At 43.6% G+C, this 24,937-nt stretch overlaps 4 protein-coding genes across 5 annotated transcripts in view; 2 read left to right on the top strand and 2 right to left on the bottom strand.

The window, feature by feature from the left end:
* Positions 1-854: 854 nt before the first annotated feature.
* On the bottom strand, positions 855-6,630 carry eif5 (eukaryotic translation initiation factor 5). Of its 2 annotated transcripts, none has more exons than XM_037486909.2 (12): positions 6,519-6,630; positions 5,638-5,871; positions 4,348-4,627; positions 4,157-4,238; positions 3,697-3,869; positions 3,495-3,606; positions 3,274-3,404; positions 2,769-2,930; positions 2,526-2,687; positions 2,269-2,433; positions 1,712-1,852; positions 855-1,236 (listed from the first exon to the last, which is right to left on the bottom strand). In XM_037486909.2, exons 3-12 carry the CDS (start codon positions 4,417-4,419, stop codon positions 1,138-1,140), a joined length of 1,299 nt encoding a protein of 432 aa, XP_037342806.1. In that variant the 5' UTR covers positions 4,420-4,627; positions 5,638-5,871; positions 6,519-6,630; the 3' UTR covers positions 855-1,137. The 2 variants fall into 2 exon arrangements, with proteins under 2 accessions (XP_037342806.1, XP_037342807.1); XM_037486910.2 differs by having other exon boundaries at positions 6,514-6,592.
* A 690-nt stretch (positions 6,631-7,320) lies between these two features.
* Positions 7,321-11,700, top strand: vps29 (VPS29 retromer complex component). The gene is made up of 4 exons (XM_037487270.2): positions 7,321-7,409; positions 9,947-10,138; positions 10,795-11,030; positions 11,197-11,700. Exons 1-4 carry the CDS (start codon positions 7,407-7,409, stop codon positions 11,312-11,314), a joined length of 549 nt encoding a protein of 182 aa, XP_037343167.1. The 5' UTR covers positions 7,321-7,406; the 3' UTR covers positions 11,315-11,700.
* A 3,734-nt stretch (positions 11,701-15,434) lies between these two features.
* LOC119227700 (uncharacterized) lies at positions 15,435-19,773 on the top strand. Its single transcript, XM_037486712.2, has 10 exons — positions 15,435-15,472; positions 16,048-16,165; positions 16,327-16,404; positions 16,634-16,734; positions 16,819-16,920; positions 17,074-17,182; positions 17,262-17,369; positions 17,651-17,806; positions 17,927-18,048; positions 18,292-19,773. The coding sequence occupies exons 1-10, from the start codon at positions 15,444-15,446 to the stop codon at positions 18,494-18,496; spliced, it is 1,128 nt and encodes a 375-aa protein (XP_037342609.2). The 5' UTR covers positions 15,435-15,443; the 3' UTR covers positions 18,497-19,773.
* Positions 19,774-21,178: 1,405 nt separating this feature from the next.
* LOC119227792 (tumor necrosis factor alpha-induced protein 2-like) overlaps positions 21,179-24,937 on the bottom strand; it is a 6,766-nt gene continuing 3,007 nt past the window's right edge. The window contains exons 4-12 of the mRNA XM_037486886.2: positions 24,915-24,937; positions 24,711-24,833; positions 24,328-24,422; positions 24,151-24,243; positions 23,946-24,072; positions 23,680-23,799; positions 23,383-23,535; positions 23,162-23,283; positions 21,179-22,276 (exon numbers count right to left, since the gene is read on the bottom strand). The exon at positions 24,915-24,937 is cut by the window's right edge and continues 89 nt beyond it. Coding sequence (XP_037342783.2) covers positions 22,132-22,276; positions 23,162-23,283; positions 23,383-23,535; positions 23,680-23,799; positions 23,946-24,072; positions 24,151-24,243; positions 24,328-24,422; positions 24,711-24,833; positions 24,915-24,937 — 1,001 coding nt within the window. The 3' untranslated portion in view covers positions 21,179-22,131. The remainder of the gene's footprint in view (positions 22,277-23,161; positions 23,284-23,382; positions 23,536-23,679; positions 23,800-23,945; positions 24,073-24,150; positions 24,244-24,327; positions 24,423-24,710; positions 24,834-24,914) is intronic.

Below are 24,937 nucleotides of genomic sequence, written 5' to 3'. Positions count from 1 at the left end.
TGGTGGGCAGGAGTACGCGTATCGGAGTATTGTACCAGTGTTTCCCCTACCATTATAACAGGGGGCGCCCCCCCCTCTCGAAAAAGTATGCAATTCAAAAACTTTAGATTATCAAAAAATAGTGTTTGAAATGCAAAATAAAAAGTATATTTTCTAATCAAATTTAGCCAAGTGATAAAAGTGGCAGTAGTATTAAATTCATAAATGTCTAAATCATTGAGTATATTAATTGTACATCTTACAATGATCTAGAATTAATTAATCTAGCTAAATTATTAAAGTATAAATCATTTACTTTTTAACATTTCGTTATTGGTTTGTTTTAATCTGCAATTTTTTTAACTGTCAAATACGAATTGGTTACTTCGTCACCTGACATGTGAAATATGGTGTTATTTTTCCGACTAGTTAATACATATTTACTAAAAGTGCCCTATTGTGTCGAACGGTGGAGGCTACATTTCCGACCGCACGTGAACGCAGCATCGGTGAGTCCAGCTGTACGGGCGAAGGAAGTAAGGGAACCGGCGGGCAGCGTCATCATCCGGGAGGAAACGTCCCGAGGGGGCGGGGGGTGTTATTAGCTTCTCGCGAAAACGTTTGAGCACATCTTTACCTCTTGTGTCTCCAGCTAAAGGAGGCCTAAATACAAAACGGTCTATAAATCTCAAGGTCCCATGTCCTTATTTAACAACCCCCCAAAATAATTACCATTTCTTGTAAATTACTAAAAGGAAACATCTAAATATCTGCTCCTCATGGTTGGTTTGATGACTACGGCAGCACAAAGAAGTCCATTCATCTCATCCGGCTTCTCCAGACAGGAAACTGATAATGTGACATCACACAGAGGGTGTAGTGGATAGCAAAACATTCATTCTTTATTAACCGGAAAAATACAGGGAGCAAAAAACCAAAAACATGTGCAGTCAAAATGATCCCCCAATACCCCGTGATTAAAATCCCCAAAGCGACTTCATCAACAGAATACATCTCAAAATTACAGAGTTAATGTGCAGCAAGTAAAGCGCTATGTTAAGTCATGCCACAAAGCAGAAGGTGTGTGGGGGAGAGGGGGGGAGGGGGGGGCAGCCAGAATCAAAGCCACACAAGAACAGCATCAGAATCCTCAGGGTCTCAGATGGCGTCGATGTCGATGTCATCCTCTTCCTTTTCGGGGGTGTCAGTTTTCACAGTCTCAACTTTGAGCTCACGGGCGGAGGACGAGTACACCACCTGAGGGGGGGGGGGGGGGGGGGGGGAGAGACGCACCGCGTTTAAACTCCTCCCACGGGAGCCCGACTAAAGCCCCACCCAAGTTTATCTATGGCTTTAATTATGGTCACTGAGAAATCCAGAATGTATGAAGATGCCAATATCAATTTGAAAAAAGTGAATTAACTGAACTGAAGAGGATTCCTTAATGATCCCGACTTTATAATTTATAAACCTCAGAACAACGAGAAATCATACACTGAGGAAACTTTAAAATCTAGATTTTTTAAAATTAATCATGAAGAATATTAGCATATTCAGAAGTCTTTAATAACTTCTACATTTCTCAGTGTAGGAAAACTGAACATTTGACATAAAATAAAATTAAAAAAGGTTTGTAGTGAGGTGGGTTGAATAAACTTCCATCTTTAGTAATATTTAGATTTAATGTTTAGAACAGAAGGATTAAAGCGACATGGCGATCTACGTCAGTTACCTCCACATTCTCATCGTCTTCCTCCACCTCCTCCTCGCTACCCCCGCTCTCCTCCTCCGCCTCCTTCAGCCATTTCACAAAGGGAGCGGCCTTGGCGTGGATCTCCTTGGCGAGTTCCTTAGAGACGTACTTCTTAGAAACCTGGAGAACACAATAATTAACTAATGATCTAAAGTACACCAAGAGCTGATTTAATCTCCTTCCTTCCATTTAACAGCTCCATTTAATTACAGGCACTCAAGACTAAATGCAACTAATACTAATAAACAAGAGGGACGAATTCACAGACGAAAGGTGAAGTTGAATATTCACATCCATGTTTAAAAGAAATTTAGAATAGTTTAACCTAAATGTTGCTTTTATTGCAACTGTTAAATCATTATTTTGCTGATATTTAACTTAAAGCTTGAATCAGTCTAACTGGCATGGCCTAAATAAAAATGTCTATATTCACTTATTCATATTTTAAGGTTCTTGATTGTCTTGCTAAATAGGTTCCAGCATGTCATCCTTTGTCTATTTTGTATATTTAACATCCAATAGATATCTCAACCCACCTTCTCCGCCCAGGCGATGATGACGTCCTCCTCCAGCAGGTCTGCGTCGTACAGGTCTTTGAGGATGATGGGAACTCGAGCCAGCAGCTGCGCCTGATGCAGCTTCACCACACACTCAAAGCCGCCCAGCAGGTACTTCTGGGCCTTCTTGTTGTTGTGGCAGAACTGAGGACCAAACCACCAGCAGCTCAGTTAAAAGTCGACCGGGATCAAAGCCCATAGACAGACTGGGACTATTCCCCAGTGGTGGCTCTTACCCGCAGAAAGTGGCGCTTGTACTTCTTGATCTGGTCGCGGATGTTGACGGTGAAGAGCAGCTCGCTGAGGATGAGGGGGCCCATGGCCTTCACGTCCAGCCGCTCCGCCTCCGCCAAGATCTCCTTATCTGCCGCGTCGATGGTCCTGCTGTCCTTCTTGTGCTGGAGGTGGAAACCAGTAAAGTTCAGCATGGTTCCTTTCACTGTTTGGGGTGGGGGGGTGTGACGACCTGACAGCCGTACCTTAACAAAGTTGTAGAAGAGGTTGACCCGCTCCTCCAGGGGTTTCTCCAGGTCCTCACTGAGTGTGAGGTTCTTGGCGTGGTCACTGATCTCCTCCATTCGCCTCCTCTGCGCCTCCTCTGTGGTCTCCTCCGCCCAGTCCTCGTCATCATCGTCGCCGTCCTGAAGACGGGGGGGTAGGGACCAGGTGTGTATTAGTGAGACGTCTCATAGATTTATGTTTGATTCATAACGAGCTGAGCTACATGTGTGAGGATGTTTTTCTGCAGTGTCTAACATTGAAATAGACTTGCAAGACGACTGAGGGTTTGAGCACTAACTTTTGGGGACAAATTTCACTTCAAAAATTATCTAAGCTCATCGTAAATTATTCTGTCAAAAGAAGGGCCATTGCTGAACTCCGCAACCACAGGACGCACCTTAAAAGTTCTGACTGAGTGAATGACAGTGAGCGACTGGTGTCATATGATAAGCTGCTCTTAATCTCTAGTCACTAGAAACCCACCACGGCTTTGGGAGCGTCAAAGTTCTCTTGGCTTCCAGCCTCTCCGCTGCCAGAGCCGTTCTCCTTGTCCTTCTTGCGATTCTTCTTCTCTTTCTCTTTCTTTACAGATGCTGATCCACCTTCGGTGCTCTCTGCAACAGGAGAGGCAAAATGGGCGTTATGAGAAATGCCCTCCAAAGGAAGCCCTTGTGATGTTGCAGGAGAGGAGGGCGGAGTGTCACCTGGTGGGTTTTTGAGGATGAAGGTACAGAGCTTGTGTCTGGTGTCGAGCATGCCGCGGTATCCACAGGCCTTACAGGAATTACCAATGGTTTGTTTTTTGGGTTTGACATCCTGCATGAAAAAAAAATAAAAAGGTAAATCAAACCGGTCAGAGCTTTAGAACAAAGGTTTAGAACAGAAGTTAAGAACGGTGAAAGTTACCAGATCAGTTTCAGGGTTGTCACACTCGGGACACAGCACAAATTTTCTGATGAACCCATCAAGCATGTCCTGCAGCTTGTTCGCCTCGTGGGATCCGTTGACGATGTAACGGTCGTTTTTGCTATCAAACTGGGTCTGAGCACCGAGTTCACAACCAAAAAACTTGGTTGGATCTGTGGAGAAGATCGAACACGATGTCACATTACATTTTTTTTTTTATTAAGACAAGTTATTTTAAATGATTCCTACATTTTGTTTGGTTGAAAAGTCAATTCAAAAAGTATGATCTAAAAATGAAAAAAAAAAAATAAGTTTGAAAAAGTCGCAGTTCAAAAGAGGAAAATTACTTAAAGCAGCTTTCAATTTATAGTTTATGTGTGGTACAAACAGGCGTTTCCCTGGTTAAATTCTACGCGGGAGGAATAAATGAAGATGATTCTGCAGGTTGTGAGCTACGTACATGTTGGAGGCCTGTTCAGCGCCTTCGCAACATCAACCATGTTGACAATGACCGTCTTGATTCCATTCCCTTTGCCTTCAACCTGGATGACGAAGAAAGACCATAATCAACAACCATAACTCTTTCTCCATCCACAAAAACTTCATCTCAGGCCACTACAGTGTGATCAGAGTTGACGAGTAGAAGCCCACCTTGGCAATCAGACGGGGCATCTTGTAGCGATAGAACTGGTCTGACACGCTGCGGTTGACGTTGACAGACATTTTGGCTGGGTGTTAGCACTATCAGTAAGATAAAAGGATCTTGGTTGGGGATTTTTCGGGATCTTCTGTCTGGAAAAGAGGGGATGACATAAACGACTGCAAGCGCGCTCTGTCTCTGACATGAAAAACGCTGTGCCGCTGTGGCCGCAGGCTCCTTGCTTGAAGGCTAGATTTCCACCACACAGGTTCCAACGGCTGCGCAACAGCTCTGAAAGGAGAGCGAAAAAAATCAATTAATACCAAAAGAAATAAATGTAACGAGAATAACTGGAGAATGTAAATGAGATTATATTTAATTATGATAATTTAACGTAAGACCTAATATTGAGTGCAACTGTCTTTTACAAATTTTAAATGAGAATCTGAGAAATTGGAATAAAATTGTACAATTGTATTTTTAGAGGTTAGGTAGAGTACAGGGGTAACGTTCATTCGAGTGACCGTCACTATTTATCCAGACCAGACCAGAAATGTTGGCCGTCAAGGACAGTCAACAAGGAGGGCAGAGACTGACAGCTGGGGTGGGGGCCACTGCAGGGTCCACTATGTGAATAACACTCATATACAAATGTGACCATTAGTACCGGGAAGGCCAGGTATAAATAGGAAAAGCCTCTGCCCTCAAAAAATACTGCTGATAAAATCAAATCCAGGAAATGTCCAGGTGATCCGACAGCATGACAGCACAGTCCAAAGGAATATAACACCCAGGCAATAAACGGGATGCCTTTGTGGCGTAATACGTACACAAACTGTTTAGTGAAAGCCTTTTGTAGTACTGAGGGCCTCTGGCTTTAGTCACATAAGGCCTTCTCTTGTTATTAGGTCAAAAACAGGAGGCCTAGCAGCTGCAAAACAACTCTCCCCCTGCGGAGGGATTTAAACACCCGCTGGTCTGTAGTGAATCGGCCAAGTCAGAGCGATCCGACATTAAATGACTCAGTTTGTCAGTAACACGGGGATGTCCGGAGCAGATGCGTCTCAGAGGGACAGAGGTCGGGGGCTATCTCGTAGGGGAAGCTAGCTAGCGCAGCTAGCTGCTTGGTGCAGAGTGCGTCATACAGCCACTGCACACGAGTGAGGGGACTGGGAGACGCCATTTTGATAAGAGTGGCTTAGAAAACATGTCATATTGCACAATTACAACGCTGGGGAAAAAATAAATAAACCACACGTCGTACATCGCAAAACGGGGCGCCTGCTCTTCCTAAAACTTACCGTTTTCGCAAAACAAAGACATAAACACAACGCTGATCGTCCAAGAGCCGCAGTGAACGGTGGTCGATGGCTGGTGCTGGTGTTGTATCGATGGCAGCGGCAGGGGATCTTAATGGGGGTTCGGCTCTCGAGGACGCACAGTCAAACACCCTAAAGCGTCCAAACAGTGCAGGCGCCAGACTCAGAGGCGGATGGGTGGGGGTTATCCGGAACGTCCTCGGGGTTTGGGTGGACCTTTGGGGGGGAAGAGGCGCATTGTTAGCCACGCACACTGCGCACTAGAACGCGCTAACGTTAGCATCGCCGGGGGTTTTCGAGCATTCATGAGGGTGGCTTCGATTGTCACGTTGGCTGTAACTATTGTTCGAAAAGGACAAAGTCTGGGGGGTGGGGGGGGTTGTCAAAGATTCCGTTATGTCACGTGCTAACGTGACGTAAACTGCAGAGAGCGGCTAACGACGTCCGGCTAGCGTGACCTGGCTAAAGTTAATATTCACGTTACACATGTAACGTTAGTATCACAAGATTATAAACACAAACATTTATATGACAATCATACATGTATATTTTATTATGGTACATCCATCTTCAAGATGATACAAGCACACCCTGCGTAAAAATACAGCGTCATCGTTAGTCCGTTACATAAACGGGCGCTCACAGCATTATAGAACTCCAGGAAATACCCGTAGCCCATATGCTAAAGCCTACGAAGAAACGAGGGCTGACGACGCGTTTGGTGAGGATCCTTTTTGGCCGACTAAAGTGGTGGAAGTTTGTTTCGCTAACGACAATATCACACAGGCATTACTATCATCGAAGTGAAATCCACACCAGAAAAAAAACGAAGAAAAACGTGATGAAATATTTCCACACCTTACCTCTCGAATGTTCTGCGAACCACTGCTGCTCACGTCTCCTTTACTGGCGGATGTCAAGGTAACAGACGTTACCGCCTACCGCGCACAGTATCCCTTTCAGTTTAAAAGTCTGCTTCCATATCACGTGCTTTATGTGGTTCCCAATTAAAAGTGGTGGGACGTAAAGTACATTCACTCAATTACTGTATAATATGAGCTACATGTGCTTACTCAAATTATAATACGAGAACTTAGTCTTGTAATTTACTGCTATTTCATAAGGTGACAATTTCCACATTCGGTTTGCTACACTTTGGGGTAAACTGCAGGAGTGGAGTGGAGCGCCTGGTTCCTTTATTTATTCAAAATATAAAACAAATGATAAATGTAAGCTTTCCTAAACATCCGAGCATTGGAATATGTAGATGAAATGAACTCCACTTTTACCAGCTACTCACACATCTCTAAAGCTATGACACTTTGAATCTGCATAATAAGTATTTAGATTTATGTGGCACTTATGTACTACTGCTACTAGTCTAAAGTAATTTGAATGTCAGGACTTTTACTTGTCCCAGCAACTTATGTAAAACATCTGAACGGGTTTTCCACGTCTTGCTTATGAGACGGGGAATTGCAACTTCCGAATCTTTTAGTAACATTGTTTTTATCTTGAAAAGTTACAAGACAAAAAAAAATGTTAGCCACTAAAGGTATCCTTCAAGTAGGATACTAAGGCTTATTGGAACGCATTTAATGTCACCTAATTTTGAAAAGTCCAAACGGAAGTAGAGCCTATACATTGACGCACACGCTGTCCCCCCCCTCTTCTCTCATTGGCTGACGTCCTGACGTTGTACGTGCGTAGGCGCTTCCTCAACTTGACTAGCAGAAACTGCAAAATAGAAGATGGTGAGTATGAAATGGCGTAAAAGGCCAACATTTTCCCTCCTTTACAGCTCGCACGTTGAGCCCTTTGGTCGCTCCGTGTTTTCCATGACTAGTTGTCGACGTGAGGAGGCGGGCGCTATGGTTTTAAGCGCGCCCACACAGTCAAAATGTCAGTTTTTCTTCAGGGGGGGGGGGAAGCTTCATTCCGAGATGGATCGCCGATCACATGACAGCTGAGCAGTTCGCTCCCCCAAATATTCCGCACAACAAGCAGCATTAAAGTCACTCTTTTAATTCGCACGGCGGTCTTTCAGCTCGTCACGTGTGTGCATCAACCACTCTCCTTGTCTGTTTAATTTAAATCACGATCATTTTTTTCACTTTTTTTCCCTGCATGCTAGCCGGGCTAACATGCTAACAGCTACCTTATCTACCGAGGCACTTTCGTGTGCAGCGATGTTGTTTATGGCTCTTTTATTAAACCCGAGTTGGAACTGCGATCAACTCCGCATAGATATAAGATCGACCGCTTTTCACGTCGGTGTTAAAAGCAGAGGAGCACGTTGTCTATTAGTTATTTCATTCATTCTTTGGCTCCGTCTTCATTTATCCGATTGAGGTACCTATATTGACGTAACGTTATATATAATTTACGGAAGTAAAAGTACTAATACCGAGATGTGAAAATACTACCGCAAGTACTTTAAAGTATGTACTCACCAAAACACAGTGTAAAAGTGCTGATAGTGAAGTAAATGTTCCCTCGCAGTATTTTATTATTGTGTATGCATTGTAATTATGTTGCTCTTTTATATCCCATTGGTTAGTTTAATCTACATCAATGCATCATGTTCTATGAGTTTGTCACATGTTTTTTATCTTTGAGCTTTGTGCTCTGCAGCCTGATTGCAGAAACCTTTTAAAGTTTATTTAGCTGAAGAAGTAGGAGGATTATCTGAACAACTCTGGAGATACAAGGTCTCTGTAACAGAAGATTTAAACTACTTAATACATGTAGTGAAGGAAAAGTGTAAAGAAGCAGTACAAGAAACTGGCTTAAATATACGTACTTTGCCACAACACTTTGATTTGCTTCCTCGTATGATTTTGCTACGTCACTCTGGTGAAAACCACATTGTGCTTCATCATCACTGTCATCATCACTAACCTTTTTATTATTTGAATGATTAATATCTGTCTACTTAATCCATTCTCTTTTTTTAATTTCTAATTTAAGTTTTCCCCTCTCGTCCCAAATCCTTGTTGTGTTTGTTCCTCTTTTCGTGCCCCTCGTGTCCTTGTGCCTCGGTGCACATCCTGCCCCCCTCCCCATCTACCTCCCCCCCCCCCCCCCCCCCCCCACATCTCATTGCCCCGGCTCCAATCAATCAACCAGGCTGGTCACCGGGTAAGTGCCCCCTCCCCCCCCCCCCACCCCCCACCCCGCTCTGTTTTGGGTCCATGTTTCTTCTGCACGCTCCTCTTCCTCACTAACACCGTTGGTCAGCTGATGCTTGTGCTCGGGGGGGGGGGGGGGGGGGGGGGGGGGCTGCGATGCTTTAACGACGCCTGTGATGCCAAAACAACAATAACTCACAGAAGTCTGACAGTGAGTCAGAGTAGGAAAGCTGATTTTTGTGAATCAGACGGGCTTTAAGGTCACGTTGTTGGAGGTGTTTCCTCTCGAGACTCATCTATTCCAGAACACAAAATCTTTGTGAAGGGAGGCTTTCAATAATGGGCCGGAGACATTTTACTAATTATTTAGTTTGAGGAAACACAAATGCGCTGTTTTGGTTTTAGAGTAAAATAACATTTGATGCTGAAACTAGACTTCATGAGTAAATCTAACAATATAAATACTTGTTGATGACGGGAAGTCATCGATTCGTAGTTTGTCTCCCCTCTGCATCGTTTTATCAGACAATGATTAACGATGTAAAATGGTTCATTTAAATGTTGTTTTGTATCTTAGATGCATCACGATTAACATTCTCAGCTGCTCTGCAGTGGAGTTACAAAGTTGTTTGTGGGTTTCATGTTTAGTTTGAACCCGGGAGTTTGCTGGTGTTTGGTTATTGAGCCTTTGTGCTGTGTGAAAACATTGGCTCGCTCTCATGTCCTAAATCCATTATTGACTGTCTGAAATCTGCTGTGCTGGTTCAATCCATTTTTTCCCATCATTATACAAGAAGTTACTATCCAGTTTGAATTCAGACACTTAATAAGCCCGGCTTGTTACTCACAAACCGCTCTCTCACAGGGTTCAGCTTCGTGAATTCAGCCGGACCCACCGGACTGAATTCACCTGGAGAAGTTGTCTTTCAGGTGCAACAACATCAAACTGAACAGTATTTAAAAAAAAAAAAAAAGATGCAAGACCACTCTGTAACAAATAACCAGGGAACACAGTGGCTCTGGTGTATTCGGCATCCCACAGAGCTCTGTCCTCGGCCCGCTTTCAACCCTGAGTGTTCAGATGCTTCCCCTCACAGCCTCAACTCCCCCTTCATCCGTGTGTGTGTGTGTGTGTGTGTGTGTGTGTGCGATGCCTGCAGTTGGTCCTGGTGTTAGGTGACCTGCACATCCCCCACCGGTGCAACACCCTGCCAGCCAAGTTCAAGAAGCTGTTGGTCCCGGGGAAGATCCAACACATTCTCTGCACGGGCAACCTCTGCACCAAGGAGAGCTATGACTACCTGAAGACGCTCGCCGGGGACGTCCACATAGTCCGGGGAGACTTTGACGAGGTGTGTGTGTGTGTGTGTCAATGCAAGAGAACACAGCTGTATCCATCACACCACGAAACACAAATAAACTCCCCCAGTGTCTTTAATCACTTTGTACGGAAAGGTTTTCATGTAAAAAGGCTGTTTCCGGGATCTAAAAATGTAGAGATGTCCTGCTTTTTGTGGGTTTTATTACTTAATAATCTTTTTAATTTTTGGATGGACAAAACAAAATATTTTTTATTCAAGACATCACGCTGAATATTTTAAAAATCAATGGATTAATCTAGAAAATGCTGATCAGAGTAGTTGATAATAATCAGTTGGTGGGGTTGCAACGTTAGTCAAAGGTCTCCAAAGTCCATAAGGAATTATTATTCAGATCATTTTTAATAGGGTTTTAAACTAAAGGGTGCAGATGGTAAAACTGACTTGGCTTGATATTTAATTGCAAGAAGGAAAATGAAAGGCATCTCTTTCCGGTAATAAAGACTAATTGCTGTGTAATTAAATCGTTATTGTTCCCTCCTCTCTGGTCGAGTTTTATGTTCCTGGTTGGGGATTTTCTCAAACATTATTAATATTATTGAACAACTGACTACCTTTTTTTTAATATATTTTTTTTTACCACAGCTCATAAACCTTGTGTATTTTCTCCCCTTCTCGCTGCCTCCCAGAACCTGAACTACCCGGAGCAGAAGGTGGTGACGGTGGGCCAGTTCAAGATCGGCCTGATCCACGGCCACCAGGTGATCCCCTGGGGCGACATGGCCAGCCTGGCGCTCCTACAGAGACAGCTGGACGTGGACATCCTCATCTCCGGGCACACGCACAAGTTCGAGGCCTTCGAGAACGAAAACAAGTTCTACATCAACCCTGGTTCGGCCACGGGAGCCTACAGCGCGCTGGAAAGGTACGAATGGAGAGAAAAAAAAACATTCCGGTCAGGATTGTTTTCTTTTAGTGTCAGAAAACGTAAGCGACACAGGTGTTTGTGAACTGATCGGTGCCGGTACCGAAAAGCCACGGTCCGTCCGCACAACTGGACCCTAAAACACATCTGTCTTCTCTCCTCACAGCAACATCATCCCCTCTTTTGTATTAATGGACATCCAGGCTTCCACAGTGGTGACGTACGTTTACCAGCTGATCGGCGACGACGTCAAGGTGGAGAGAATCGAGTACAAGAAGTCCTAAGGGAGGCCTGAGGAAGAGGAGGAGGAGGAGGAGGAAGGGGAGGAAGGGGAGGAGTTGGCTCAGTGTGTCGTTTCATTCCTTTCCCAGCAGGGGGCAGCAGCTCCCCTGCAGTCACCACAACGTTAATGCTGTTAATTAACTCTAAATGAAATGTGCATTATATTGTTTATGAATCATCAGCGATTGCTTGCGTCCAAGCTGTCATTTGGTAAGCGTAGAGAATGCAATAATGTAACATGTCTTTGTCATCAAAAGAAGTATGTGGTGCCCTTTTTGTTTTCCTTCTTTGTCATTTTGTGTCCTGTAACCATCAAGCCTTTAGCTTCATGTAGTCTGATTTTTTTCAGTTGATTTATTTCCCACAATAAAGTTCTTATTTCCCTCCATCGGGTGTTTTGTTTTAAATAACTGATATATGGATACATATATGGATGGATGATAAACAGACTGATATAGATTTCCATCTTTTTTAAAAAAGGTATTTCCACTTTCTTTTGGGTTAATGGTGGAATTTGTAAAAATAAGTACAACTAGGCCCAAATAAGAGTTAATATTTCTAGATTCAACTGTTTTTGTTGTAGAACTTTCCCTAAAAAAAGTGAGTTGTGTTTCACATATATCTTGGCAGGTTAAATAATAAACATGTTTAATTAAAGCCCCACAATAATAAACCGTAACAAAAATTCCCAGAGGTGCAGACACAGAAAACACATTTTCTGAGTTAGGAGGTCATTTGAAATTTATTCAAATGTTGAATATGACAGAATTCATAAATTAATATATAGAGCCTGTTTTAGAGGATATTAGACTGAGAAAGTAATAGTACATTAGCAATGCAGTATTTCTATAAAACACATGAAGCAAGTGAGGAGAATATGATATTTACAAATTATAAAGGTAATTTGATGTGAGAAATATGCCCCAGAACATCCAAATAAATACATGAATCGTGCTCATTACTTTCAGTAATTCAACTTAAAAGGTGAAACTAATATATTAGTATATATATATATTATATATTATATAGCCATACTCATCAAAATTATATCAAATGAAGGCTTGAAATATCTCACTTTGCATGTAATGAGTCTATATAATGTATTAGTTTCACCTGCACGATATTCAAATGTTTCGAATTTCACTTGCAAATCCCTCTCCCTCGTGGTTGTCATGGAAAAACAGTTGAGATCCCATCGCTCGCCTCTCCCACTGGATGTGAACACGTGATTTCCTGGAACAGGAGGCTACCGTTACTGTTCAAATGTGCGATTGAGGGAAAGTTCTGAAGGTGAGAGCAAACGGTGTGTAACCTGTCAGTACCTTTGGGACTTTCCCAAACAACCCGACAATCCATTCATTGAGATTCCTCCCTGAGTCTAATGGAAGAGGTGATATTTGGCGCTGTGTGTGTTTGCAGGTCGCGTTTAACCACTGAACATCACCAGTGAGCCCTGACTGGTGTGTGTGGTTTCCCCTCGGCTCCTTTCTCCTCACATCCCCCTGTCGCCATGGAAACCTCTCAGGACACTGGCGGCCTTGTCGTGTTTTGTCTCATCGACTCAACGGTTGGATGGAAAGCTGAGACATTATTTGGTTAACTTAGTCCTCTGAACAAGCTGCAGCCAGTGAGACGCCCCCCCCCCCCTTTGGGTCCACAGAGGTGAAGTGGGCGTGTCCTTTACTGTAAAGCCTCGGCCTCGCAGGAAAGCAGGGGCAGGGATTTGGATGCTCCGGTGGCGCCCGTTCAAGTCAGGTGATCCCAAGTCCTTTGTCCCCCCAAGGTGACAGAAGGACGGATTAACAGAAGATACATGTTTCTGTCTGGAAGAAGAAAAAAAACCTTCACTGATCTGACTTCTGCAACAAATCCACCTCATCCTCCACCTGCTGTGCAAACTCCACTAACGATCCGTTCAAGCTCCGACATGGTGCATGTGGGACTTTAACACATTCTACATTCATGACTCATGGCTCCCGATTGGACGGTTTCCAGCGGTTTCCAACATCCAACCCCACCCATGTGAAACATGTCCCTAGCGTTGCTTTGTTTGATTGAAGAGGTCATTCTGGGACGTTTAACGTGCTCTCTGTGTGAGGAGGACTGGGGGGGGGGGGATATCCCCAGATAAACTATTTCCTACACTGCTACGATCACACACACACGGCCCTTTCATCTAAATCCTTATATGATGGTCTTATAATCAATGTGTAATCAATGCTGTAAAAATGAAAATACATATATTTTTTTCTTCCATTCTTAATTAGATTTTCTCTTTTCAACACTCAAACACCTTCTAGGGAAGGTCCATAAACATGTGACCTACTTTATGAGCACACTCACGCCGAGCCAAACAGGAATCAGAAAAATTAAAATATATCTTGATTTAAATTAGCCGTGATTCTTTTTTATTCCACTTGTGGACACGACATGGTTGACCTTCAGGAGTCAGTTTGCGTGCACCTGATGAATCTCACTCCACAAGCCTTTTAGCTCTGTTTTTGGTCTCCAGTGACTGAGGGACATATAAAAAGATAAAAGAAATGATGGAGAGCAGCCAAATCAAATTTTCTTTGTTTCTTTATAATAAGTTAAATACTTGACTTAGTTCTTTACAGGGTTCTATAACAGGAAATGAAGTAGATAATAAATATGGGATATGAGCTTAGAGATGATTATAATCCCTCTTAGTGGAGATCTTCCAGACTCAAATGTATAATTTTGCATGTCATGGCTCCTCTCAGCATGATGCAATGACCTTCCCAGCGGAATCCTCTCCACACGAAAACGAAAGCAAGTGTTTATTGGGAAACCCCGTTTGCCTTCCTTCATTAAAGCAGGAGAGAGCGAGAGTGGAGTCTCAAATGAAAGCTTTACTCTGCAGGTACGTGCACCACCTCAACGTGACGGCCGCTGTGAAACCTTTCAAACAGGAGATGAAGAAAATAGGGTCATTGACAGAGTTTGTCAAACCTAGAAGGACCGACAGCACAAGACATTTAATAAAAAAAAACCAGGAGGACAACGTCGTACCGGACGGTAAGACTTTCATGAGTATTAATTTAGGCTCCTGGAGAAAATGACCAGCCTTTATATCTTTTGTCTGCGGTGTGGGTGTAGATTGAGAGATGTGTTGGTCCCTTTGTCAGAACGGCATGAGCCGATCTTTATTTAGCCAATTTCCTTCTTTGGCTTCAGAAGATAAGCCACATAAAGGGATATTGTATTTGCTAACAGAGCCTGAAACAGGTCGCTTAGCCAATCTTTTGTTCTCAACACTCATGAAAATGTGTGTAATTACTAAGTTATATTTCCCAACATGGTTCGAGTCGTCAGTGGTCGTAAAAGATTACAAGGGATTCACATATGCATGGGGGGGGGGGGGTCCATGCAGCTACTTGCCACCTGTCACCTGCCACTTATCGATCTCGCCGCTACCGCAGTTGAAAAAAACCCACCAAAATATTAGGTAAAAATGTTTGAGGTCAATAAACGTACAGGAAAAAATAAAATAATAATATTAGGCCAAAAATGTAGTGAGCAAAAAGTAAAAAAATGTTGTGTGTAAAACAAATCTCAAAAAATGCCACAGGAAAATTTCAAAATAAGTTATAAGTTAAGAAGTACATCTAATTAGCAATCAAGCACTTCGTCAACAGTCATAAGTCACCTGTCACCAGCATTTCATTACTTGTAATGTTCATTGTAGTATTGGGCTCCTCCACAGGGCCCGAGGGGGCTCGCTCCGGCTACGACACCCGGACCCAGAACACTCTGAACCACCACCAGGAGCGGCGGCAGCAAAGTGAGGGACGGATCACATGCGAGGAAGCCGCCAGGCTTCTCGACGTGGCCCCCGATGCCTTGACCTCCGAGGCCGGACCCCCGCGGTCCGTCGCGGGCCTCGTGGAAGCGTTTCTGGACCGGCGCTTCCCGGGGATACCGGCCGACGTGAAGCAGAACTTACGTGGACACCTGTCGGACCTGCAGGAGACGGTGCTCGGGGAGCTTGTGAGGCTGGCCCCCCAGCTCCATTCCGAGGGGTTGTTTGAAAGCTGCCACCGGCAGACATTCAAACACCTTGATGATCTACTTCTGATCATCAGCCACCACAGAGAATTGTTATGTCTGATGAGCTGGGTCCTACATACGTATCTGAGGTATCTATCTTTACTTCGTGATTCACTTTTATCTTACCAGGTAACACGCTTGTATTAGAAGAACACTTTTATTTCTTTTTCTGATATGCACCTGTTTTCTCAGTTTAATTTGTGTTATTGCGTCATGGCAATAAGCACAAACTCAACCTTTCCTGTATCTGTTTTAAACTAAAAGCCCCCCCATAGTGATGCAGGAACATCTCAGGAGGTTAAACTGTGGTATTTCAGATATAGCTGCTGCCACCTAGTGGAGCTTCTATGTCAGTACAAAACCGAACGCATGTACAGTAAGTACATACATGTACATACTGTACATGTATGTCATTCATCATACATTCCTTTCATTTAGCAAGCAACAGGGAGGCGTAATGACATTTAATTAAAGACCTTAGTTAGGTGAGAGACTGTTTAGACAAATACTCGGCTGCAGCAAACCGTTAGCTTAGCACAAACAATGGTTTAGTATTTCGGATTAAACAAACCACACTAGCCGGCGGGTTTGGTGATTGCTGTACAAAGCCAAGCTAAGTGTTTCCCATTAGTTGAAAGCTATTTATATTTGTGTTTCTTTCCAGTCGGGACCTGCTTGGTCATCCTGACCTTCAGTGCACGGATCCAATTAAAAAGGTCGACCTCCTGCTGTTAACACAATGGACATCACAAGCTGAGGAGAAATTGTTTAAAATGGTGATGGTAAGAATACACACTTTTCCGCAGATAAAAATACTTCACCATATTAACCCATTACTACTTTTCAGTCTGTGTGTATTTATTGTGACCCACTTGCAGTAATTCTGAATTGCATTTATTTTCTATCTGCTGCTGCTACTGATGTATTTCCGTGTGTACCACAGACAGATATCAGCGGTTGCCTGGAGAGGATCCTGGAGATGGAAATGAGCCACGATTATCTTTACTTAGACACAATTCAGGTACTCACTGAGCCAGATGTGTGTGATTATGAGTGTCTGTCGTTAGTCAAATGGAGAAGGATTTGTGTGCACGACTTCATATTCCAATGAATTTATTCACACAGTGGATTCTTTAATGCACTTCATTACTAGACATTTCTTCAAGTTCATGATTGTTGTTTTTTCTTGTCTGTATTTTTATTTATTTTATATTAACATGGTTTCCTTCCTGTTGTTGTTTACCTTTAAGTGCATAGACGCCGTGCTCAAAAAGGTTTTCAACATCAGCCCACGACTGTCTGATAAGCTGCAGGAGGGTTGCATGCGAGAGCTGCTGGAGTTTCTAAAAAAGTGAGAATAAATTGTAGATTTCCCTGAGCATAAAAATCAACCTTAAGTCATCGCTAAGATTGCGTTATTTTCTGTGATTTGTAGGTACGCGGCGGCGCAGAAGGACCTTCTGAGAAAGAAAGCAAAAATGAAAAAAACAGAAACAAAAGATTTCTTCAAGAATTTGAACAACTGTAAAAATCTCAAGTGAGGATTTATAATTAAATTAAATTCAAACTATTCAAAGCACATTTTATCATTTTATTTGCAAAGAGGGTTTCTAGCAAAACACACTCTTGAAACAGTTATACAACACATATAAATGTAGCTCTAATGCGTCTCTCATCTTGTTCCTCTCAGGCAGTATATCCAGGACAAAGACAAACAAGGCCATCTCGTGGAAATCATTGAACACATGGAGGCTTTTACTTTGAAACTTCTGAGGGAAATCGTAGCTGACATCGCAGAGGTAGCTCTTCAAATGAATCAGAAGCGGCCTGTGTTTTCGAGGCATGTCCAACTAATATTAATGTTTTGTTAAATCGCAGCGCCGCCTCAAGAAATACTTCCAGTCACAGAACACAGAATTCTCCCTCTTGCTCGATGACGTAAGAAGTCTTCTCTCAGGCCTGTCAGACTATGAGGGCGTTCAGATGGTACGTCGAAGGAGCGGAACTTACACCGCCTCTTTAATGTGTAACGGTGAAAGATTCAAATATCAAACGATGACACCACAAAAGAAAGACACAAAAACACATTTATGTTCAGCTTTTTTTGTCATTGTGAGTCCTGCATGAAGTTTATTGTGGAAGAGCTACATTTGTAATACAGAATAATAATGAATGACATCATTATCGTGTCTACACTTGTTTGCCCTGCTCCGTTGTTCGTCCTCTTGGCAAAAACTAAACCCTGCGTCCGTCTTCGTGTCCCTCAGAGAGTGATGGACGAGGCCTACAAACTCCTCGCTCATGTTTACCTCAAGCGCCTCGTCGGAACGCGCCTGAGCCGCCTGAGGAGGCGCTGGCAGCCCGACGTGGGACGAAGAGTCACCGATGACGCCGAGCTGCTTCACCGCTTCCTCTCGGATCTGGTGAGGTCGGCGCTCAGCTCGTCCTGGCGTCTTGGGTTGCTGCCATTGATTCATCAGCAGCTGAATCAAACCCTCCCTGTGTGTGTGTGTGTGTGTGTGTGTGTGTGTGTGTTGTGTCAGGTTAACGGGGTCGCTGGGCGGAACGCCATGCTGCTGAAAGTCGACGATCTGTTGACGTTAAAGGATCTTGATGCGACGAAGATGACAGCGGCAGAAATGCAGCAGAAGTGTTACCCGGGGAGGTAAACGGTTGTGATGTTTTGTTTACGTTGTTTAGGAGGAGCGATCCATAACAGAAACAATCTAAAGATCAAAGATCTGCTCCGTTAAAGCGCTAAAACTAGCCTCTGTGCTAACATTACTTTTGAACAATGCTACGTACATTTTCTTCACTAGTGCTTCCTAAAATTGGATTTTGTTAAAGCCGACCCCTAGTGGCCATTAGCGGAAGTGCACGTCACTGACAGCGTGTATTTCGTCTGCAGCGAGGACCTGGAGCTCCTGCCCGCCCTGCTGCAGTGGAGGGGTCTCTCCCGATCCCAGATCAGGGAGGTGCAATATGCCATGGGGGACCTACCCGGCTTTCAACTCCGACCCACGCCTGCTTCCTGGTTCTCCTGGTTCTCCTGGTTCAGCTGCTGCACGCCGGAATCCACGTTTATCGGCGAGGAGGACAGCTCTCGGATCTGATGCACAGACGGAGAAGCAGTTGCTTCCGAGAGAGTTGTCATAGGCTTCAGCTAAGTTTGTTATGTCGCTGGTGTTGCTTCCTTTCAGGTGTCGTTATCGTATAAGGAAACTGGATTTTTTTAAAGTCTTGTTCCCTGAAAGTTTTTGTGCAAAGCAATCAAATCAACACATTCTATAGCTTCGGTGTGAATACTACTGTGCTGAACAACGCATTGTCCTCGAATGCAGCAAACTTCACCCTTCAAACCATCAACATCTTGGGGGGTTGCGTTGGTGTTTGAAGCTGCTTTCGTTCCTGCATATCTGTCGGGACAGTTGCACTTCGTTGACAGCGACGTTATGTTTTGTGCAGTAAGAGCTACACGTTGCAGATCTGTCAACCTGTGCGTTTCCTGTCTCATTGTTACTGTTATTATGCGCGAGTATAAAGTGCAACAGACGAGCCGTGACCTGCGTGGAATGCGGACGCAGGTTTCCGAAAGGGAAGCTCAACGTCGGCGGCTGCAACCGTCGCCATCTTGGCAGTGGCGACGCCGCGCTGCGAGTCTTTTGCGCGGATCGACTCCCTTTTGGAGCCAGCCTCGTTGGGACTTTGTGACGTCAAACGTCGAGTCTGCCCCCGAAAAAGCAGAATAAGAGAGAAGAGGGATAAGGTTTGAGCGATCAGGGCGCCTGATTAACGCTCTTCGGGCTTTCTTGGCCATTTTGACAGAATCACCTGGAGGGCACGTGGACAGTGAAGATTGTAACGCCATGCGTGTATCTGCCGCCTTGGCTCGTTCGAATTTTCTGTATGTTTTACGAATATTCTGTATTTTACGTATTTTCTGTATGTTACGATTTTTTTTAAACCGAAGTGATGAGTAATATCGATCGCTGCAGCCACGCTCTGATAATCAAAAACACAAGAATAAAGAATTCAGAGGCACTGAAGGGAAAAAGTGACACAGTTGCAAAATGACAAAATGTTTCAAACCCTATAATGATCATTTGTTGTTTTCTTTGTGTGCTGAGAGTTTTGAGCTGCACTGATAATAAGCTCTGTCTCTTCATCATAATGAAATGTTTCACATTGTCAAACTTCACTGTTAAAGGAATTTTATTTTTTAATTTATTCCTTTATTCCTTTATTTACTTGTTTTAATTCCCTCTTCATTCCCGGTACAAAGTCATATTTTCTACTTGAATTTTAACAGTTATTGCCTTTGTACTTTATTTATATTATATATTGTATTATGTTGTGGTAGTTAATTTTGTTAATAAATTGGTAAATCTGGTTAAAGGCTTTTATTTTTCTGTCAATAAAGAAATTAATATAATGATTCCCTGGAAAGGAAGACTTTGGCTGCGAGTTCATTGAACGTCACCAGAGGGAGACGAACATCAGGCAAACAAATGGGACTCGACAGCAAAACAGATCCCAGAACAGTGTTGGCCCAGAATGCAGCTGTTCAAACACCTGCGGCTAAATAGATCACTTAGAAATCATATTTTAAACACTTTAAAAAGGATTGAAGTTTTGTTCTCAGAGAGCTTGAGGACTTTATTTACAACATGCTGTATTCAGTCAACAGAAGAACACAATATTCAGTTATGAGCAGATGAGTAAGGGGAACAAACACAAGGTGTCCAACTTCAGAGGAAGTTGTAAGGTGTTATACCAGCGCTGCTTATTTGGTATTTGTGTGGAAAGTGACACAAAATTAAGACATATTTTGTTTTGACACAAAGAGCCCTATTTTGTTAAGACATTATGTTTCAGCAAGTGTAAAGGATAAATGATCAATAACTTCTTCAGGAACCAAAACAAGTTTCACTCATCTTGCTCTCACCCCCCCCCCCCCCCCCCCGCCCCCCCCTCGTCTTCCTGAGCACATCCTTCCTCTCACACGACACAGACTCACTCTCATGAAAACCACACGCTGGTGGCAGTAATAACGCAGCAGACTCGGGCGTCCAATGGCGTAATCATGGTTTAGATATTGGGGGGGGGGGGTCCAAATGAATACCCTTCCCCATATTTAAAGCCTGTTCTTGGCTGGTGTTGGCAGGTTTGGTGTAACAGTGATCCAGGGTGTTCTCTTCTCTGGTTGGGCATTTAATAAACTATTTGCACTCCAGAAGTCCGTGGCTGAGGTTTAATGGAGCCAAATCCAGGTCAAGATTTGTTCTTTCGAAAAAAAAATGTGGACCTGAAAGTTAAGTTTTGTTGTTGAACATTGAAAAATACAACACTGTTTTCAAAATAAAAATAAGTGGACGAAAAATATTTTCCTGAAAAAAAAGTTTTCAATCTGAACATATAAAATCTGCAACCGAAAAATATAATTCAGTGAATATCAAAAAATACCAGTGAAGGATGAAAAAAAATATTTTATTCAAAAAAATAATTAAACTGAGTCAAAACTATATTCAACCAGAAAATATTTTTTGTCCACTCATTTTTATTTTGAATACAGTGTTGTTTTTTTCAATTTTTTTTACATGGATTTGGCTCCATAAGGTTTCCCCTGTTAAAGTCCCCAAGGACAATACCCAAGGAGACCGGGTTGGTCGGCTCCACCCGCCGTATCTGGTCGGCGAGTGTCAGCTGTCCCTCCTGCACGTTGCCCGGCAGCGGCATGGAAACACCCACCAGGACAAAGGAAGCAAACTCACAGGGGAAGTAGAAGGGTTTAAAGATGACGATGAAGGATTGGCTGTTACGTCGTTGCACCAGCTGCTGTTGGAGTAGAAGCAGATTCCTCCACCCTTCGTCTTGCCGGAGAGCTTCGTGTCGCTTCGTGTCGCCGGCCGGCTGGAGCGCGGAGTCCGGTATCAATCCACAGAGTCAGGTCTCCGTGAAGCACAAACCGGAAGATGTGGAAAAGTCTCAGTCTCTTCTCACCGGCAGCCGAAGTTCGTCCAGTTTGTTGCACTGTGAGCGCACGTTGGAGAGAAAGATGCTCGGCAGCGGTGTGCGAGAGTCACGCTGCGGAGTCGCGAGAGACGCAACGAGCCAAAAGGCCGATCCATTGACAGGGTTCATAAAAGGAGAACATATATTTGACATATTTTCTGCTGTATATTGGGGGGGGGACAGATTGGTGCATTCTTAATATTGGGGGGGACACCTACCTACCTGCCTGCCTGCTGGTGAATGTTGCACTAAAACCAACGCTAGAAATCTGTGTGTTACAAACCAAAAAGAGCGTTCTGTTGCTGGTGAATATTTTACAACACAAGTAAAAATGTACCGCTTGAGAAAACCACCTTTAAATCAAACACAAGTTTTACCAAAATGTGTTTATAAATTTTCTCGAAGAGCATTCGCCACGTCAGGAGCAGTGAAACAAAAAATGTAAAACTTGAATCCTGAAAAATTGACCTCTCCCTTTATTTCACATATATTTGAAAATAAATACACAACCTGAAAATAACACTGTAAAAAAATACACTATGGAACAATCACACACACAAACACATAGTCATTGTAGTAAAAAGCACATTGTTTGCCTCGAGTAAAGCAGCTTATTCTTCCATGCAGGCAGCGTGCAGACACCATTGGGCCTTTGTAACAGAGCTCATGTTGTAACTCAAACACTCTCACACAACACGGCCGACCACGTTTAATCACTCAAACATCTCACGGCTCATTAGACCCGGACCTCAGAGAAGAAGGTCGGCGCGGCCTCTCGGCCTCCAGAGCCGCCGATGTCCGACAGGACGTCGGTGACGCTCCTCCGGTCGGCGTTGGAGAGGTTGGTCTTCAGCTTGAGAAGAGCCAACACATGATTCTTACTGTAGGGGGGGGGGGGGGATGAGGAAAGGTTTAGCATTGATTATTTAATCCAGTTATTAATCGTTAGGTGTGAGGATGTGACTGTAGAGGGAACCTTGTAGAGGGAAGCACAAACGGCGATATGTAGTCTGTGCTCTATGGGGATTTCTCCAGGCAGATCATGTAAACTGGGCATTAACTTTCACTGAGTTTGACCACCAAACCACCCCTCGATCACAGGGTTTGCCTCCTGTGCTACGATTGACCAATGGCCCAGTGAGGAGATTTTCAATCTCTTTTTCAGGCTTGGTGACATATCTGTGCCGTTTAACCCTGCCAAACTAGGTTCTGCTGGGTTGAGGAAGCAGCTGTTATAGTAACGAGCGTGAACACAACAGATAGAAAGAAACAGGTTGTATCTTATGGGGCGCCGTTTGTAAAATGTTGCACGTTCTAAAATCCTGCGCAGTTTTCGTACATTTAGCGTTATCATATGACTAAAAAAAGCAGGACAATATTCACATTCACTTTTCCAAACATTTAGAGACAATATCATGTAAATACATGCAACAACTTTTCCAAGTAGAATGTTTGGCAGTAACACAAAGTTGTTAAATAATAAATGTTAAATGTAAATCTTAAATTTTATATATAAATGTTAAATCTAAATGTAAATGTTAAATATAAATGTCAAATGTTAAATATAAATATAAATTTTAAATGTAAATTTTAAATGTAAATCTAAATGTTAAATCTAAATGTAAATGTTAAATCTAAATGTAAATCTAAATATTGAGTTTAAAGGTCAGAGATGACGACTGATCTTCCTGTTGAGTGGGTTTGTTCCTCTGCACCTCAGAGTCCATTAACCTCCCTGTGTGTAAACGCGTCAGTGTCGAACTTACCTGAGGTCGGGGTAATCTGTTCCCAGTGAGGCTACTTGCATCTGGATGGCGGGGAGGTCTTGGAGTCTCAGGACTTCTGCTATCTTGGTCAGGATGTCCTTCAGCCAAACGTCTTCGGACCCCTGTGAGGAGACAGCAGTTACAGTTCTGTTTCATCTTCATCTTCTGTTCTCCTGTTTTATCTGTATTATTTCGCACAAACGTTCCGCTCGATTTCTCACCATTTTAACGAATAATTCGTGCAGACTCTCCGCGTTGTCCCTCACGGTGTTGCAGGCCTTCACCTGCTGTCCCTCGTCCTTTAGCTTGGCTCCTTTCAGTAGCCTCCTCACGTATTCTACCGTCACCTCCTGGTGCAGCTTTCTCAACAGCTCCTGGAAATAAGGCGACCATCGAGTAATAAAGTGGATCTACACATTCTGTCTGAACATTTAAGAAACCATATCAAAGAGGAAGCAAGCTGCAGCTTCTGCTCTTTAAACTGAACTGAAGTGTGCTTCATGCTCGATGCTTTCTACCTGGTGACAGGATCCGATGGAGCCCTGAAGACCCTGAAGCTCTTCCTCAAGGCCGTGCAGCAGACTTATGAACAGGTTCTTATTCAGCCAGTCTCTGGTTCCCAGTTTGCGGTACTCTGGCTGTGTGGAGCACAAACACGCCGCGTTAGACAGGTGATTCTTTTGAACAGGCAGAACTTTCAAAATAAAAAGGAACACATTATTCCACATGATGTGGTTTTGGTTTGCTCATCAGATTTCATGGAGAAGAAGACATTGAAACTCACCTTAAGGACCTCGTGCACAGGTTTTAATAAATACTCTTGGGCAGATAGTTTCATGTCGGTCAGAACATGCAAACAGTCGTCCCACACTTCCTCTGTGAACAGGTGTCTCTTCATATTGAGGAAGTCTCTGCAGACAGAGCAAAGTCAAATGAGTCCACAGGGGTATTTGTTTGTGGACCCAGACACCTGACAGTCAGAGACGCACCTGAACTGCTGGATACAGCCGAGGTGGGCCTTCACGACCGGCCGGCTGCTCGTTTTGTTTTGCTTTATGACGTCATTTTGAAAAATCTTGAACCTGCAGGAGGTTAAAAACAATTGAGTTTAACTTTCATGGAGTTGCTGTTATTAAACACAAGACAAAAATACCTTAGTAGCTCACCGCTGCATTAAATCGTTGAGTTGGCGCGTTATGGTCCGAGCCTTCTGCAGATCTCCCACAACCTTCTCAGCTGAGGTCACCTTATCGTTGATGAGCTTGAGGCGGATTGACGACAGCATTAAAAACCACAGTGTGAGACTTTACACGAGAGACGGAACCTCGAGCAGCTTCAGCGCTTTGCTCCACTCTGTGAATACGTTTTCCTGACTCAGCATCTCCTTCACCAGATGATCTTGATACCAGTTAATACGTGAAACAACCTGGAAAATACTATTTTGTTGAATATGATGTTCTCCGTTTTGCTAACACGAAGCTTGTTTAAACTTGACAACAGGTGGCTGGGCGAGAAGCTCCATCATCGTAGTCTTTACTGAGAGGCGTACCTGGATGATGTCGTAGGAAACGGGACTGACGAAGAACCCGTCCTCCCTCGATGGCTCTTCTCCTTTATTCCACTTGTCCTTCGCATCCTCGAGGATGCGGCCTACGAACGTGGTCAGCTCCTCCTGAGGGCAGAAGAAGCAACAACCCATGTAAAAAATGAATAAATAATGTCTGTGAGGAGCAGCAGCAGGAGGTCCGGTTACCTGTTGCCCGCTCAGGAATTGAT

Source organism: Pungitius pungitius, chromosome 14, assembly GCF_949316345.1.
Source record: "Pungitius pungitius chromosome 14, fPunPun2.1, whole genome shotgun sequence".
Lineage (NCBI taxonomy): Eukaryota > Metazoa > Chordata > Actinopteri > Perciformes > Gasterosteidae > Pungitius > Pungitius pungitius.
Note: the sequence above shows the minus strand (reverse complement) of the source record. Positions and strands in the feature narration are given on the sequence as shown.

What these genes read in the sequence shown, in the direction of transcription:
- eif5 (XM_037486909.2), bottom strand. Translation starts at nt 4,419, where the DNA reads ATGTCTGTCAACGTCAACCGCAGCGTGTCAGACCAGTTCTATCGCTAC. An exon ending in GCTGAACAGGCCTCCAACAT is followed by an intron (nt 3,870 to 4,156) that starts GTACGTAGCTCA and finishes TCTTCTCCACAG; the next exon opens with ATCCAACCAAGTTTTTTGGT. An exon ending in TCATCGCCTGGGCGGAGAAG is followed by an intron (nt 1,853 to 2,268) that starts GTGGGTTGAGAT and finishes TGTGTTCTCCAG; the next exon opens with GTTTCTAAGAAGTACGTCTC.
- vps29 (XM_037487270.2), top strand. An exon ending in TCCGGGGAGACTTTGACGAG is followed by an intron (nt 10,139 to 10,794) that starts GTGTGTGTGTGT and finishes GCTGCCTCCCAG; the next exon opens with AACCTGAACTACCCGGAGCA. An exon ending in GCCTACAGCGCGCTGGAAAG is followed by an intron (nt 11,031 to 11,196) that starts GTACGAATGGAG and finishes CTCTCCTCACAG; the next exon opens with CAACATCATCCCCTCTTTTG.
- LOC119227700 (XM_037486712.2), top strand. Translation starts at nt 15,444, where the DNA reads ATGAGCTGGGTCCTACATACGTATCTGAG. An exon ending in GTCCTACATACGTATCTGAG is followed by an intron (nt 15,473 to 16,047) that starts GTATCTATCTTT and finishes GTTTCTTTCCAG; the next exon opens with TCGGGACCTGCTTGGTCATC. An exon ending in CAGAAGTGTTACCCGGGGAG is followed by an intron (nt 18,049 to 18,291) that starts GTAAACGGTTGT and finishes TTTCGTCTGCAG; the next exon opens with CGAGGACCTGGAGCTCCTGC.